This window comes from Psammomys obesus, unplaced genomic scaffold (genome assembly GCF_907164565.1).
Source record: "Psammomys obesus unplaced genomic scaffold, mPsaObe1.curated_primary_1811, whole genome shotgun sequence".
NCBI classification, from domain to species: Eukaryota; Metazoa; Chordata; class Mammalia; order Rodentia; family Muridae; genus Psammomys; species Psammomys obesus.
Window position 1 is genome coordinate 5,357,093 of NW_026585987.1, and position 17,932 is coordinate 5,375,024.

Here is a 17,932-nt window from a genome sequence, read left to right on the forward strand (position 1 = left end):
ATTCTATGAAGACACAGTCACCTTGATACCTAAACCACACAAAGACCCAACAAAAAAAAAAAAGAACTTCAGACCTATCTCTCTTATGAACATTGATGCAAAAATACTCAGTAAAGTACTGGCAAACTGAATGCAAGAACACAAAAAAGATGTTATCCACCATGACCAAGTAGGCTTCGTCCCAGGCATGCAGGGATGGTACTGAAATCCATCAATGTAATCCATCATATAAACAAACTGAAGGAGAAAACCCACATGATCATCTCCTTAGATGCTGAAAAAGCATTTGACAAAATCCAGCACCCATTCATGTTTAAAATCTTGGGAGAGATCAGGGATACAAAGCACATACTTAAATATAGTAAAGACAGTATACAGCAAGCCTATAGCCAACATCAAACTAAACAGAGAAAAACTTAAATCAATCCCACTGAAATCAGGGACAAGACAAGACTGCTCACTCTTTCCATATCTCTTCAACATAATACTTGAAGTCCTAGCTAGAGCAATAAGACAGCTAAAGGAGATCAAGGGGATATAAACAGAAAGGAAGAAGTCAAAGTATCACTATTTGCAGGTGATATGGTAGTCTACATGAGCGACCCAAAAAATTCATCCAGAGAACTCCTTCAGCTGATAAACACCTTCAGCAAAGTGCCTGCAGAAAAAAATTACTTAAAAAAAAATCAGAAGCTGTCCTGTATACCAAAGACAAAATGGCCGAGAAAGAAAGTGGGGAAAGAACACCGTTCGTAATAGCCAGTAAAACATCAAGTACCTTGGTGTGACTCTAACCAAGCAAGTGAAAGACCTATAAGAAAAAAACACTTCAGGTCTCTGAAGAAAGAAATTGAAGAAGATATCAGCAGATAGATCTCCTGTGCTCATGGATTGGTAGGATTAACATTAACATAGTGAAAATAGCCATCCTGCAAAAAGCAATCTACAGATTCAATGCAATTCCCATCAGAATACCATCACAATTCTTTACAAAACTTGACAGAAAAATTCTCAATTTTCATAAGGGAAAACACAAAACCCAGAAATTGTCAAAATGATCCTGTAGAACAACAACGATCATCTGGAGATATCTCCATCCCTGCTCTCAAGCTGTACTACAGAGCAATAGCAATAAAAACTGCATGGTACTTGCATAGAAACAGAATGGTGGATCAATGGAATCAAATTGAAGACCCAGAAATAAACCCACACACCTATGGACACTTGATTTTTGACAAAGAAGCCAAAACCATGAATTGGAAAAAAGACAGCATCTTCAACAAATGGTGCTGGTCTAACTCAATGTCTACATGTAGAAAAATGCAAATAAATCCATATTTATTACCCTGTACAAAACTGAAGACCAAGTGGATCAAAGACCTCAATATAAAACCAGATACACTAAATTGGTTAGAAAAAAAGTGTAGAAGAGTCTAGAACTCATTGGTACAGGAGACAACTTCCTAAACAGAACACCAACAGCACAAGCTCTAAGATCAACACTCAATAAATGGGACGTCATGTAACTGAAAAGCTTCTGTAAAGCAAAGGATGCTGTCATAAGAACAAAACAACAGCCTACACACTGGGAAAGGATCTTTACCAACCCTATAACTGACAGAGGGCTAATATCCAGAATATATAAAAAAAACTAAAGAAATTAAAAAGCAACAAATGAAGTAATCCAATTTAAAAACGGGTTACAGAGCTAAACAGAGAATTGTCTGTACAGGAATATCAAATGGCAGAGAAACACCTAAAAAATCCTCAATGTCCTTAGTCATCAGGGAAATGCAAATCAAAACGACCCTGAGATTTCACCTTATGCCCATCAGAAGACTAAGATCAAAAACTCAAGTAACAACACATGCTGGAGAGGTTGTGGAGAAAGGGGAACCCCACTCCACTGCTGGAAATGTAAACTTGTAGAACCATTTTGGAAATCAATCTGGCGCTTTCTCAGACAATTCAGAATAGTGCTTCCTCAAGATTCAGCTATACCACTGCTAGGCAAGTTTACAAAATATGCTCAAGCACACAACAAGGACATTTGCTCAACCATGTTTGTAGCAGCTTTATTCTTAATAGCTAGAACCTGGAACCAACCCAGATGTCCCTCAACAGAGGAATGGATACAGAAATTGTGGTACATCTACACAGTGGAATACTACTCAGCAATTTAAAACAAGGAAATCATGAAATTTTGTGGTCAAATGGTAGGATCTAGAAAAGATGATCCTGAGTAAGTTATCCCAGAAACAGAAAGACACCCAAGATATATAATCACTTATAAGTGGATACTAGACATGTAATATAGGATAAACCTATAAAAACCTGTACACCTAATGAAGGTGAGCTAGAAAGTGGACCCTGGGTAAGAACATCAGTTCTCACTCAGAAAGGCAAACAGGAGGACAGATATTGGAAAAAGGAGAAAACAGGAAACAGGACAGGAGCCTACCACTGAGGGCCTCTGAAAGACTCTACCTAGCATTATATAAAAGCAGATAATGAGACTCATAAACAAACTTTGGGTAGAGTGCATGGAATCTTAAGAAAGAAGGGGGAAATAGAAAGATCTGGAGAGGACAGGAGCTCTACAAGGAGAGCAACAGAACCAAAATATCTGGCCACAGGGGTCTTTTCTGAAACTGATATTTCAACCAACGACCATTCATGGATATAACCTAGAACTCCTGCCCAGATGTAGCCCATGGCAGCTCAGTCTCCACGTGGGTACCCTAGTAATGGGAACAGGGACTGTCTCTGACATGAAATCAGTGGCTGGCTCTTTGAATGCCTCCCCAGGATGGGGGAGCAGCCTTGCCAAGCCATAGAGGAGCACAATGCAGTCAGTTCTGATGAGACATGGTAAGTTAGAGTCAGATGGAAGGGGAGAAGGATCTCCCCTATCCCTTGGAGAAGGTCATAGGAGGAGATGAGGAAGAAAGGGTAGAATTGGGAGGGGATGAGGGAGGGGGCTACAGCTGGGATACAAATTGAATAAACTGTAATTAATATAAAAAATAAAAATTTCATTTAAAAACTCTGTTACTGAGGGTCTAGAGAGATGGCTCAGTGGTTAAGAGCACTGGCTGATCAGGGAAATGCAAATCAAAATGACCCTGAGATTTCACCTTACACCCATCAGAATGGCCAAAATCAAAAACTCAGGTGACAACACATGCTGGAGAGATTATGGAGAAAGGGCAACCCTCCTCCACTGCTGGTGGGAATGTAAACTTGTACAACCACTCTGGAAATCAATCTGGCGCTTTCTCAGACAACTAGGAATAGTGCTTCCTCAAGATCCAGCCATACCACTCCTAGGCATGTACTCAAAAGAGGCTCAAGTACACAATAAGGACATTTGCTCAATCATGTTTGTAGCAGCTTTATTTATAATAGCCAGAAGCTGGAAACAACCCAGATGCCCCTCAACTGAAGAATGGATACAGAAATTGTGGTACATCTACACAATGGAATATTACTCAGCAGTGAAAAATAAGGAAATCATGAAATTTGCAGGTAAATGGTGGGACCTGGAAAGGATCATCCTGAGTGAGCTGTCCCAGAAGCAGAAAGACACACATGGTATATACTCACTCATATAGACATATAATATAGGATAAACCTACTAAAATCTGTTCACCTAAAGAAACTAATCAAGAGGGAGGACTCTGACTAAAATGCTCAATCCCCATCCTGAAAGGCAAAGAGGATGGACAGAAGAAGAAGAAAACAGGAAACAAGCTAGGTACCTGCCACAGAGGGCCTCTGAAAGGCTCTGCCTTGCAGACTATCAAAGCAGATGCTGAGACTTATGGCCAACTGTTGGGCAGAGTGCATGGAATCTTATGAAAGAAGTGAGAAACAGAAAGATCTGGAGAGGACAGGAACTCCACAAGGAGAGCAACAGAACCAGAAAATTTGAACACAGGGGTCTTTCCAGAGATTCATACTCCAACCAAGTACCATGCATGGAGATAACCTAGAATCCCTGCACAGACATAGCCCTTGGCAGTTCAGTGTCCAAGTGGCTTCCATAGTAATGGGAAGAAGGACTGCTTCTGACATAAACTGATTGGCCTGCTCTTTGATCACCTCCCCCTGAGGTTACCAGGCCACAGAAGATGACAATGCAGCCACTCCTGATGAGATATGATAGACTAAGATCAGAAGGAAGGAGAGGGGGACCTCCCCTATCAGTGGACTTGTGGAGGGGCATTCATGAAGAAAGGGGAGGGAAGGTGGTATTAGGAGGGGAGGTGGGAGAGGTTTATGGGGGGATACAAAGTGAATAAAGTGCAATTAATAGAAGTTTAAAAAAATACAAACGGGGGGAAGCACTGGCTGCTCTTCCAAAGGACCTGGGTTCAGGTCCCAGCCCCCACATGGTAGCTCTCAACTGTCTGTAGCTCCAGTTAGAAGGGATCTGACACTCTCACACTAATGCACATAATAAAGTTAAGTAATTCTTAAAAAAAAAAAAAAGAAAAGAAAGAATGAAAGAAAGAAAAATGATTCTTAAAAAAAAAAAGAAAAGAAAGAATGAAAGAAAGAAAAATGTGCTACTGAGACTCAGACACTGCCATTTATTTGTTACATTATTATCCTCATTGTTGTCATCATCATCATCATCCTGCTTGGCATGTGATTCATTTCATAGACAGGCAGGCCTTAAATTTTCAGTAACCCCCCTACCTTTGCCTCTCAAACGTTAGGATTACAGGGATGCACCCCTATGCCTGGCCCCTGGAGGGATTTTTCAGTAATGGTAGGGTCCTTCTTTCAGAATATGTTACACTGATGCTCTCTGCTCATTGTATTCACAAAATCTATAGGAGGTCTAATATTTGGTACAGAAATTGTGGTACTTTTACACAATGGAATACTACTCAGCAATTAAAAACAAGTGAATCATGAAATTGGCAGGCAAATTGTGGGATCTAGAAAAGATCATCCTGAATGAGGTATCCCAGCAGCAGAAAGACACACATGGTATATACTGACTTATATAGACCTATAAGATAGGATAGACATACTAAAATATGTGCACCTAAAGAAGATAAACAAGTAAGAGGACCTGGGGTAAGATGATCAATCCTCACTTAGAAAAACAAATGGGATAGACAAGGAAAGTAGGAGAAAACAAGTAAAAGGACAGGAGCCTACTGCCGAGGGCCTTTGAATGATTCTACCTAGCTGTGTATCAGAGCAGATGCTGAGCCTCAGAACCAAACCTTCAGCAGAGTGCAGGGAATCATACAATAAAAGGGGAGGTAATATGACCGGGAGAGGACAGGAGCTCCACCAGGACAAAATATATCAGGTCACGGGGGTCCTCTATGAGACTGTTTTTCCAACCAAGGGCCATGTATGGATATAATCTAAAACCCCTGCTTAGAAGTAGCCCTTGGTAGGTACCTATCCAAGTGAATTTACCTAGTAAGGGGAACAAGAACTATTTCTGATATGAACTCAATAACTGGCTCCTTTACCTTCCCCCTAACCCAAGGGAGGAACAGCCTTGCTAGGTCACAGAGCAGGACATGGCAGCCAGTCCTGAAGATACCTGATAAGCTAGAGTCAGATGGAAGGAGAGGAGGACCTCCTCTAGCAGTGGACTTGGAAAGGAGCAGGGAAGAGATAAGGGTGGGAGGGAATGAGGGAGGGGGCTATGGCTGGGATACAAAGTAAATAACCTGTGATTAACATAAAAAATAAAAATTAATATAAAAAAGCTGTATAATGATAAAAAATAAATAAAACAATTTATAGCAAAAAAATTAACTATTGAGGGTACACTCTGGTGGTGCACACCTTTAATCCCAGCACTCTGGACACAGAGGCAGGCAAGTCTTTGCCATTTCGAGGCTAGCCTGGTTTACAGAGTGAGTTCTAGGACAGCCAAAGCTACACAAAGAAACCCTGTCTCAAAAAAACAAAACAAAAAAATTGAAAAAAAAATTTAATATCTCTCTTTTAAGTTATCCCTCCATATGAAATGCTTGGAATTCTGATAATTGTTATGGATGCCCCCAATCAATCTTGTAGGAAGAACGTAGGTCAACACTTTAAATAGCTGGCCTAACCTAAGTGAGATGGTCAGCGTGACATATCAGCAGCATCAGGCTGTATGTTTATTGTATAAAATCTTGGAAAGCTGATTGTATTTGCCCCCTGCTCATGGGACTTCATTTGGCTTACTTTTTATTCTCACTTACTCAGTAGGCCATTGAAAGGCTTGGCCCTTAAAAACAAAAACCTGACAATACAACAAAACAAAACAAAATTTGAGTTTGGTGTGGTGGCCTTTATCATGCAAATTCTAGACTTAGTTGAAACCCAAAGGTTTTGGAAGAGGCAAAAGGGGAGATTAAGGATGATTTGTGTATCTTACAGCCCTAAATTTTCTCTAATCTCTTGGTGTGTTTTTCCTAATGAAATTTCTTTAGTTACAAAAAAATATTTAGATGAGTGGGAACTGGAAGTATGAAAACATAAAACACAGGGAGTCCTTGGAGGGGTGAAACCTATGAGTCCTCCTCCACTAGCACCTGCAGTTGCTAGACGACTTGTTTGACCTTTGTTTGTTTGCTTGCTTTTGTTTTTAAATTTCTGGGTGCCCTTCCATTCCATTAGACATCCTAATCCCCCTCCAGATTGCCACTTTATGAAAATGGAAAAGGTAACTCTGGGCGGGATGTATTGAAGCATGCCTTTAATACCAGCATTTGGGAAGCAGAGACAGGCACATCTCGGTGAGTTCAAGGCCAGCCTGGTCTACATAGTGAGCTCCAGGACAACCAGAGCTGGGATGAAAAGTGTGGGTCTAGAATGTCTGATTAAGTGAATATTATCTTTTCTCCTCCCCTATCTTTTTTTTTTTTTTTTCTGAGACTGGGGCGGGGGTAGGTAGGGGAGGAGATAGTAGCCACTTAATCAGACATTTTAGAGGGTGGTTCATACTAATGGCTACATATCATAATCAATAAATGTAGCTCTGTTTTAACTTCAGATAAAGAAAATATTTTAAAGCCTCATTTATGGTGTTTGACGTGCTACTAATGCATGTATGTGGAAGGGTCATGAGAGGTCACGAGACAAGGATCAGCATACCTGGCTGTGAAAACACTCCAGATGGTGACACTCAGGAATGGCCTTGGGTTCTACACTGTGCTTTAAAGATAGGGGCAAAGGGACAGTGTCATAACTAATAGTAAAACAGGTGCTGTCCAGTCTGCTTCCTGTCTGGGAGTGCAGCAAGGTGTTGAGGCCTGTGCTTTAGTGGTAAGAATTCATGTACAGAGAAGGATGTCCTTAAAAATGTCATTTACATATGTGTACAATTGTAAATAATAAGCAGTTAAATTGGTGATTTTACTGTAGAAATATATTCTGCATTTTGAAACTGATCTTTAAGGAAATATTTTGAGGCATATCATTTTGAATATTGTGTAGTTGTCATTTCTTAATTATTTGCATAAGTATTTCCAGATGTTGAAAAATGGCATAGGCATATGAGTAGCGTGATGAGACATCACAGTACTTTGCTAGCCAGTTCTTCCCTATTTTCTCTAGAAATCTTGAGCTACGGAGAAATGATCACGATGGTAGTTCAGAGGAAGGTACTTAAGTCACTTTCAATATAGGATCCTTTAGCGAACTGTCACCTGACACTCTGGGTTTGTAATTATCAGTAGTCTTTTTATTTGTGTACAAGGATCTGCCAAAATGAACGCGCATTATGGTTGCCTTGATGTTTGTCTGTAGGGAAGTTGCTCCCTGACAGCCCAGACATATCCACAGCTGTCTGGGAGCCAGGAATATGCATCTTCTCCTTCCAGTACACTTCTGTCATAAATAATGCATTCTGTCCAGGAGAATTTGTATTTGGAGAGAGAAATTTGTTTTAGTGCTAGCAGTGAGAGACCTCTCGCTTCAGTTTGGTAGTGTCTGGAATGATTTATGATTTGGATTTGAAACCAAGTGAAAAGTACTTATTCTGCTATTTATGTGTATCCACACATCGCAGGGGACTAGATAGATTTTTGCTTCTCTTGACATCAGTCAATCACTTACAGGTATGACCAGAACACTGGAAATGAAATGAAAGCCTGATATTTAGTTATACTACCATGTTTGTATATTCCTACCACATTGCCTTTGGACAACTATGCCTTTGTCAAATGAATGGTGTTTGTGTTGAACAGCTTTTTTTTTTTTTCCCCAGAGTAGTCAACAGTTAATGCATTGCATGCACAGTATAAACAATCCCCAGTTTACAATCAGGAAGTGTTCCAGAAGCTCATTTGTAAGACATTTGTTTAAAGTCTAAACTGTAGTTGTCCTTAGAAACTGTAGGATAACTGATGGTTGTGCAGGCCAAGCTAACCACCAAAGCCTAGTAAATGCAGAGCAAAATGAAGCTCAAAATCTCAGACATCCTTTCATTCTGAAAAGGAGAGGGGACACCCTGGACCTAAAACAGAAGAAAACAAAGAAATTCTTATTTCCCACTTTCAAGGATCTTTCTCATCCTCTTAAGAGAGGGTTGGGGGATTTCTGTCTCAGTATCCAACTCCAACTAAAAAATGCTTTTAATCACTCAGGGTATCTTTTGCAGAGATTTATTCTTTTGAGAATATGATTTTTTTTAAAAAAAATGTGGCTCTAATAACCTTTCTTACCCTCTAATCCTTAAGGTATTTCTTAGGCATGTGATTATTTAGTAAATTCTAGTCAGTGTTGAGTGAAGACTAATCAAAAAGAAACATGGTACTTTGGAACTGGGCCATCAGATAAAATAAATTGTTTCTCTAAACTCGTAGGTCTCAACTCTAGGCTCTTTTATGCCCTTAGGGGACATTTTGTAATGTCTCGTAACGGTGTTGATTGTCACAAGACTTCTTTCTCAAGGGTGGAGGGTAGTATTGAGGTTGAAACTGGGTTTGAAGCAAGTTCTAAAATAGAGGTTGCTTAGGAGTGTTACCTTGGGAATATGTTGGTCAAATAAGTTGGGAAAGAAAAGATCTAAGGCTTTCTTAGGTATATTGAGTTGGCTGGCAATTTTAGTGAGCCAGTCATTACAGACATTGAAATTAGCATGTGCTTTAATTCAAAACGGTTAGAATATATTGAGAACCAGCTGTTCCTCGGTGGTGTTCTAGGAGCTAAGAACTCAATAGAGAGTGAGACAGAACTGTAGGGGCAGGGGACCAGATAACCAAAAGGTAGGTAGGTAGGTAGGTAGGTAAGTAGGTAGGTAGGTGTGTGTGTGTGTGTGTGTGTGTGTGTGTGTGAGAGAGAGAGAGAGAGAGAGAGAGGGAGAGGGAGAGAGAGAGAGAGAGAGAGAGAGAGAGAGAGGAGACTTGATAGAAAGTATGTGTCTGACTCCAGAGCTGAGAATGGTGTAAGTACTGCAAGATATGTATGAGGTTTTATGTAGAATAAAGAAATGAAGCAGAAAACCAGTGTAAAAGGAGTTAAGGAGGAAATGGAATTTGTAACAGGTGGGACAGAAAAAAAGGCCTCTTTTGGGACAAGTTTTCAAGTATCCCAAGATGGCCTCAAACTGTATAGCCAAGGATGACCTTGAACGAACTGGGTGCTGATGTCACAGTGCACCAGAATGCCACATTTGTATCATGCTAGGTATTGAACCAGGGGCATCCTGCACACTTAGGGAAACACTCCACTAACAGAGCTCCATCAGTCCAGGAAAGACCTTATTTAAAAGGCAGCCTGTATGTCTGCTGGCTTCTGGGCTGTCTTTTCCAGGTTTCTAGGCCTGAGGAATTCTAGTCTGATGTGACTGTTGTGGACATGGGGCATTTTGCATATACATGTCAGCTGAATGCAGTACTGTGATGCCTGCTGCTCAGAGCTGAACAGAACCTACAGGGAACTGTGGTTGGAGCCTCTGAATGTTATCTGTGGGTGGGATGCTCCATGGTCACAGTGAAGAATGTGTGACCTTAATCTCTAGAGGAACAGTCCCTTCTTTGTTAGAGACGAGTTTGTTCCTCATAGCAGTTAGAAACTACGTAGGAAGCTGCACTATTCAGAAAGTTCTTGTCCAGCTTTTACGTTTACCCAGTGCTTTGCTCGAACAGACTTGGCTGTTTGTTTTTTAAATTAAGGTCTTTGATGCACTCTAAATTATAAATGACAACAAAGGCTAGGGGAAGAGGAATTCATTGGCTGTTTGGTGGGAGTGAACACCAGTGCAGCTACTATGGAAATCAGTGTGGAGCTTTCCAAACAAACAGATAAATAAATAATAAATAAATAAACAAACAAATAAATAAAACTACATCATCACCTACCATACCACCCCTGAGCATCCACCTAAACGACTTACCACAGAGAAACTCTCACACCCCTGCTTCTTGCTTCTCTAATCACAATAGCAAGAAAATCAAGCTAGCCTAAAATGTCTATCAACAGAGAAGTGGATAATGAAACTCTACTGCATATACACAATGGAATTTTATCCATCTGTAAACAAATGAAACTAGGAAGTTTGCAGAAAATGCTGTATTGAGGTAACCCAGGCCCCAAAAGACGAACACCACATGCTCTTTCATGTATGGATTCTAGCTTCTAAGGGTTATCTTGCAGGTGTAGATTATGAAACTAGAGAGAGGACCTTGAGAAAGGGGAGAAAAGCAGCTTTAAGGAATGGGGTTAGAAGAATGCTAGAACATGTGACAAGAAAGTAAAAAGGGGAATACTTTGAGGGAGAATGAAAAGGGAGAGGAACAGGTCTGGGGGAAATCAACCAAAATTAATATGCATGAAAATGCTATAAGGAAACCAGTTAAAAGAAAATAAAAGTTGGTGTGTGTGTGTGCGTGCACTGGTTTTTGTGCTTTAATGTGGCCACTTTCCCCAATTTTTACCTCTTAATCTATTTAGGTCACAGTGCTTTACATATTGCAGCCAAGAACGGCCACCCTGAGTACATCAAGAAGCTCCTTCAGGTAAGCAGGTAACTGAAGGTTAAAGATGTGCCTCTTTGTCTATTCGGTTTAATGTAAAGGTGATTGTATCTGTGAACGGAGAAATACCTCTTCTCAGTACTCACCCCCTCTAATCCTGTTCTAAGCTCATTTGGAAAGGACAGCCAATAACAAGGTTGTTTGTATGGCAATTCTACTGGAAGAGAAATGGATTCTTACCAAAATTCGAGTTGCCTTCTTGGGATCAGCCTTTTTGCTGCCTTATTCAGGTCCTCCTTTCTGAAAGTCGGCTTTTCAGGAGACATTTTCCAAACCGCAGTAAACCCCGGCGCACAGGCACTGCAGTGTCCTGGTGTTCTTTCGGTAAATTGCTGGTGTGGTGCGGGCCTCCTAGGTAAAGACTTTGGCCATTCTGTCTCGGTACGTAACTTGATGAGCTTTTTGTTAGTTCTTGATTCCTGTTTATGTGCTAGGTTTTATTCTTATTTGTGATTTTTGGACAACCCCCTAGTTTGCTGACTTTGCCAAGAAGTTTGTAATGATCCCCCAAGGGGATGACCTCCGTAAATTTGTAAAGATGCGTATTTCATGAACCAGCCCCCCCAATAGCAGCCCAACAGTTAATGTCCAGCTGTTGCCAGTCAGAATGCAAGCTGGCTATTTTCAGAAACAGCGTAGAGCAATAAAATAAGTGTTTGGAGTACTGTCTGTCCTGTCAAGCTGTCGTCCTGGTTCTCACAAGCACTCTTTGAGACCCAGCATCTTGCTTACATTGGGCTTTGAAATTCTAAGGCAGAACTGTGGCCAGCCCTCTCCACTAATCACACAGCTTCTTGCCTTGCCTTGTATGATGCCCACTGCCACCCATTCTGGGAATATTTAACCGTAACAGGTCTTTAAAGCGAAATTCAGGAAAAATAGATTGGTGTTTATGATGTTGACTTAGGAGAGTTCCTATTGACCAGTTAACACGAAGATTTTCTTACTTACCTTCTACAGGACCTGCTCCTCAGGATGAGGGAAAAAAAAAATGACTCTTGCCCAGAGTGTCCTGTATCTCTCCCCTGGGTCATACCTCACTTTTTTAAAAATATGTTTTAAATTCCCATTCTGCCCCAGCCTGTGCATCTGGCTCTAATTTTAAGGAAGATTTAACCTGACAAGCTCTAAGTCTTATGGGCTAGGACCAGATATTCTAGCCTCTAATGTAATTTTATATCTGGTTATGCAAATGCCATGGTTTTTCTCTGAAACCTTTGAAGCCTTTAAACAGTTCCTTGTGCTGTTCTAAAATTAGGCCAAAGCCTTAGTACATAGTAACTTGATCTCTATTCTTCTTCCCACAGCAGAGTAAGCATTTTCACTTAAGGTAGCTTGCTCTACCTCCCCTGGCTTGTACTCCATCTGAATATTTTTCTTTCTAAATGACTATAAGGAATTCAGCCTTCTGTGGCCCCCTGCTGGGCTTGCATTGGGTCCCAGACCTCTCTGACTAGTTGTTCACTTCTTGCAAATGAGGCTGTGTAGAAATGAGACCCCTTTGGCCCTGCTTTCCTCACCCCACACCTTCTGCATTTAGTGTTCTCGCTGAGCCCTTGGTCTTGTGCCCTGTGCCTTGGTCTCTGAGTCCTGTCTGTTTGCTGGAGATATTTCCGCTCTCCAGTTGTTACCATTTTCAACTTCCAGCTCCTTAAGGGAGTTAACACAAATAGTACTTTGTGGAGTCCTGCAAGTTCAAATGAACTGTCTTCCTTCCCCATGGAGTCCTCCTACCCTCCCTCATCTCAAGTGCTTCCAGGGCACTATGCCTGGTGCTAAGCTTAAGTATCTACCAGCAAGCAGGGCAGTGGCTCTCTCAGTGAAGTTCACAGTCTGTTTAATAAGGAAAGGAATATATTAGAAACTGCAAAGAAATGAGAGAATGTGACACAAATGCAAGGCCTTGTACGTCGTGATGGGGCAGACAGTGACTTATACAGTTTTGTAAGTGTAGAAAAGTGGTTAAAAGGGCTCAAAACAAATGAGGAGACTTACTGGAGGCCACACTGTGTTCATGGAGATGCTGCTGCCTGGGGCTAGGATGAAGCTAATGAGAAGAGAAGAGGGCATCTCTCATATATGATTTGGGGAAAGGATCTACAGGATGTGGTAGGTGAGATACTGGAGGAGGAGGGTCGAAATCAAAGCTAATTTGGTTTCTGTCTCATTGGGTAGATTGACAGTGGTGGCTGGTATTCATAGAGACCATAAAAACTCAGAAAGAAACAGGCTAGGGATGGAGGTGTGGAAAACTTGCCTTTCCAGTACATGTGAGATGTCATACCAGAGATGTCAAGCAAGTGCAGTGGGTTGTCAAGCCTGGGCACTCACAGGTGACACTTTCATATGAATAATGCAGGCTCCAACAAGATCAGATCATGGCTTCACCATTGCCGTAATTTGAGCAATTTATTAACTTATTTGTGCCTCAGTTTCCACTGAGATGGCTGCAGAGATAGTTCTCTAACTTGGGTTGTTAACAGACTTAAGGCAATTGCTGAGCCAGAGCCTGCCACGTAATGCTCATATAATACTCACTGCTAATGTTAGGGTCTGCATTTGGGGGTTACTAACAGCTGGATGTAGGTATAGATGGGATTACCAAGTAGAAGGCTTTCGGGGGGGGGGAGCAGTGACATGTGAGGTTGTATGTTTTGTTAGAGGACGGCAGCCAGGGCAGTGGGAGGAAGCCACAAGAGGCTGAGACAGAGATCTCTGAGAAGGCAGAGAAGTGTCTAGAGAAGAGGGAAGACTGCTGCTGAAAGAGGACAAACGTAGAGGAACTAAAAGACTGCTAATGACATTGGCTTGGGCCATCACTATGGAATACCCAGGGTAGATTCCTGACCTAAGTGGATTCAGGAGTAAATAGACCGAAGACAGATAACCAGTACGTGACTTGTCCAAGGCTGATTTTAGGAAGGGGACAGAAAAGTGAGGGAAGAAATGGGGAAAATACACACATAACAACATATGTGCATCTTATTATATCTTAGAGCATGTTTGTTAGCTGGTGGGGTTGGAGAGATGATATAAGAGAGGAATGAGTAGCCGGAGCAGCAAAGGAGTGACTGCAGCCGGTGCCATGATTATTTGGATATATATCTTCTTCCTTGTAAAGGACTGTAGGCCTGCAGAGCTCAGAACGCAGAACTTATACATGTGTGTGCCCTTCTGGAAGAGTGGTACTTGAAGGGGAAGGGGAGACTCAGTAATATTTGTGCAGCTCCTTGAAGACACTTATTTTTGTCTCACAGTACAAAAGCCCAGCTGAAAGTACTGACAACTCCGGGAAAACAGCTCTACATTATGCAGGTAACGTTCATTCTCCTACTCATCCTTTTCTGCTTTAAGACACTGTCCAGCTGTTACTTTACTGAACTCTTCCTGGAGCTGGTTTCTGTAGTTCCCTGGCATTCCCATTTTACTGAGTTTATTATCTTCACATCCTTTCTCCTCTCCTCCTAGTCTCACTCTCCCTCCCCCTTCCTCCCTCTGCTATTCCTCAGAATTGTGGAACCCCCTTACCCACCCATCCCAGCTCATCAAGTCACATCAGGACTGAGTTTGTCCTCTTCCCCTGTGGCCTGACAAGGCATTCCTGTCAGGGGATAGGAACAGAAGCAGACAACAGAGTCCATGTCAGAGGCAGCCCCAGCTCCCCTTACTAGTGGACCCAGATGAAGCCTGAGCTGCCCATTGGCTACATATATGGACCAAGGTCCAGTCCATTCATGGTTCTTGGTTGCTTCAGACTCCACAGGACCCTCTGGGCCCTGGTTAGTTGGCTCCGTTAGTCTTCTTGTGGCGCTCCTGCCCCCTCTAGGTCCTTGTATTTACATTTTTAAGCCAACTTAAAGATTGTTTTTAAAGTAGAGAGTAATGAGCACTTGTGGATTTCAGGACTGGAAGATGCTGGGTTTGTTTTTGTTTTTTTAATCTGGGGAATCATGGTGCACATCAGTTTTATTTGTACACCTTTGGCTTGACTGTCTGTGACAACTATTGATGCTCAAGTCACAGCAGTGGTTAAATATATGCTTAATCTTAATTCTAGTTGTAGAAAATCCAAGTCCTGTGAGAAGCTAAATCAAATGCTTGCCTACAGGTAACTGGGAGTCCATGGCTGGAGCTTTGGCTTGCGCTGAAATTAAGCAGTGTTTTCAAACACCTGTTACACAGCCTTTCTAGCACCCTTTCTCTTCAGTGCGGTTTGCCTGATGGGCAGAAAGTGAACTCTTCCTTCTCAGAAGTGGTCCCCTGGGGTGTTTGTGACTGACTGTGGTGTTTGTCCTTCCTCAGCTGCGCAGGGATGCCTTCAAGCTGTGCAGGTCCTCTGCGAGCACAAGAGCCCCATAAACCTTAAAGATTTGGTATGTACCAAGTGGACACTAAGGGAAGTGGGGTTGCGGGTTTCTACCGAGACTTTAAAGACCTTAGTATTTGGAAAAATTCTATTTCTTTTCAACCAGAATTTTTTTTTCTGTAAAATGGCTTATATGTTAATCCTTATGAATCTCTAAATCATTAATATGTTACACTGTTTGCTTCTTAGATATGTGTATTTTTATAAGTATGTGTGTGTTCTACTGCTAACTCAGATATGAATACGCCTTTGTTTCTTGACTTATAAAAATAGAAAACTTTGTATGTTACTTGTCTTGTTGCTGTGACAGTATATGACAACAGCAACTTAGGAAAGGAGGATTCACTTTGGCTCTCACTTTGAAGGTCAGACCATAATGGCAGGAAGGTCTCAGCAATGGGAACGTGAGGGAGCTAGTTACACTGCATTCATAGTCATGAAGCAAAGGGAGAATAATACACTTTCTCAACTTGCTTCCACCTTTTTGTTCCATTCTGCCTAATACAGTGGGTCCTTCTATCACAATTAACCTAATTTAGAAAGTCCCTCATACAGATGTCCGTAGATTTGTCCCCAAAGTGATTCTACATCTTTTCAAGTTGATCAGTACAAACTGCCAGAGATTTCTAATTTGAAAGTCTGTTTCTTTCTTTCTTTCTGTTTATGGGTTTCATCTTAGATGACTCCTAGAATTTCCCAGCTCTGAAGAAAACTTTTAGTCTACTTAAATCTCACTGGCCTATTACAAAAATAAATTTATCAGCCTATGGTGTGTGGTATCAGGGTTTAATGACATACTATAGCATGAGAATTGACATGTATACACTTGCCCCTAATCAAGCAAATACATTTACCCTCTCTGAACCTCAGGACAGGTTAAACATCTCTATTCCCAAAGTCTCTGATACCTACATACTCCACAGCCTGAAACTTGTTAAGCCAACAGTATGATGCCACAACTGCAACTCTATTTCATATACATGGCTGAAATGCATAAATTACGAAGTCTTTCATATAAAAAAACATACACAAATGAACATCATATGTAGCTTTGGATCTTTATCCCAAGGTGCTTTATTATGCAAATGTCCTTATTCTAAAATCTGGAATACTTCTACCATTGATTTTTGTATGTGTGTGTTTTGGTTTTTTTGTTTGTTTGTTTTTTAGATTTACTTTATGCATAAAAGTGTTTCACCTGAATGTATAGGTGTGCCTAGTGCCTGCAGAGGTCAGAGGGCATCAGATCCTAGGAACTGGAGTTATAGATGGTTGGTTGTGAGCTACTACAATTGAGTCTGGGTACTCTAGAAAGCAGCAAGTACTCTTTAACTTGAACCATCTCTCCAGCCCCAATAATATTATTTTAAAGCTTAGATTTAAAAATTTACATCTGTTCTTTATTTGGGGGAGCGTAGAATGCTTGAGGTTAGAGGGCATATTAAGCAAGTCAATTCTCTCTTTCCTACATGTGAGTACAGAGAACAGAACTCAGATCTTAAGCAATAGCAGCACTTGCTCTTAATTGCTGAACCATTTCTCCAGCCCCCATTTACTTTCACCTTAACACACTTAGTGTGTATACTCTCTTACATTATCACACAGAGCCAGTGATAGCTCGTGCAGCAAGCAGCTGAATCATCTGGGACTTCGAGAGAAAAGCTAAGTCAGTAAAATTACGTAAGACTTATGGTTAAGTGTAACGGGTCATTACATTCTGTATTTCACATACGCTTCGTGTAATGGTGGCTGAAAGAGTTGAGTACCATTACAAGTTAGGAGAGAAATGTGGAAAGGACAGAGTTTTGCAGTCCTGGTATTTGGAATTGGCAGTTAAAAACTGAATGGAGTTTCTCTCCTAGGATGGGAACATACCCCTGCTTGTCGCAGTGCAAAATGGCCACGGTGAGGTCTGTCACTTCCTCCTGGATCATGGAGCAGATGTCAATTCCAGGGACAAAAATGGAAGGTACCACAAGTTCAGGCAGAAGTCATAACTTCAGTGATACCCATTTTTTTTTTAATTCTGTAATTTCCTTTTTAAAGTTCCACCTTCCTGATCATTGAGAATCTGTTTTGACTTAAAGAAAAAAATAAATTCCCAGACCTCCATGGTCAGAATTTCTGGCTGAATCTGCAACAAAACTAATTAAATATTGAATTGAAAAAGCCATATCCTGTGATTTTTTTTTCCATCCTAAACAAAAGGAAATATATTGGGTGTGTTTAAAAATGATTTTAAAGCCGGATGCGGTGGCAAATTCCTTTAATCCTAGCACTCAGAAAGCAGAGGCAGGCGAATATCTGAATTCAAGCCCAGCCTGGTCTACAGTGCAAATTTCAGGGGCTACACAAAGAAACCTTGTCTTTAAGCATCAACAACAAATAACAGAGAAACCTATCTTGAAACAACAATAAAATAATAATAACAATGTAATTTTAATAATGTAAGTTATTTAAAATACTGAGGTGAAAGAATCCCACCTCTATCATAGGAATTCTGTCATTGTACACCAAGTATGGAGAACTGTCTATGCTGCTTGGCTAGATAGAGCTTAAT

General features: G+C 41.1%; 1 protein-coding gene across 3 annotated transcripts in view; it reads left to right on the forward strand.

The window, feature by feature from the left end:
* Rai14 (retinoic acid induced 14) overlaps positions 1-17,932 on the forward strand; it is a 147,579-nt gene that overhangs the window by 112,812 nt on the left and 16,835 nt on the right. For all 3 annotated transcript variants that reach the window (XM_055601023.1, XM_055601025.1, XM_055601024.1), the window contains exons 5-8: positions 10,924-10,988; positions 14,264-14,321; positions 15,309-15,379; positions 17,235-17,341. In XM_055601023.1, the coding sequence (XP_055456998.1) occupies positions 10,924-10,988; positions 14,264-14,321; positions 15,309-15,379; positions 17,235-17,341 (301 nt within the window). The remainder of the gene's footprint in view (positions 1-10,923; positions 10,989-14,263; positions 14,322-15,308; positions 15,380-17,234; positions 17,342-17,932) is intronic.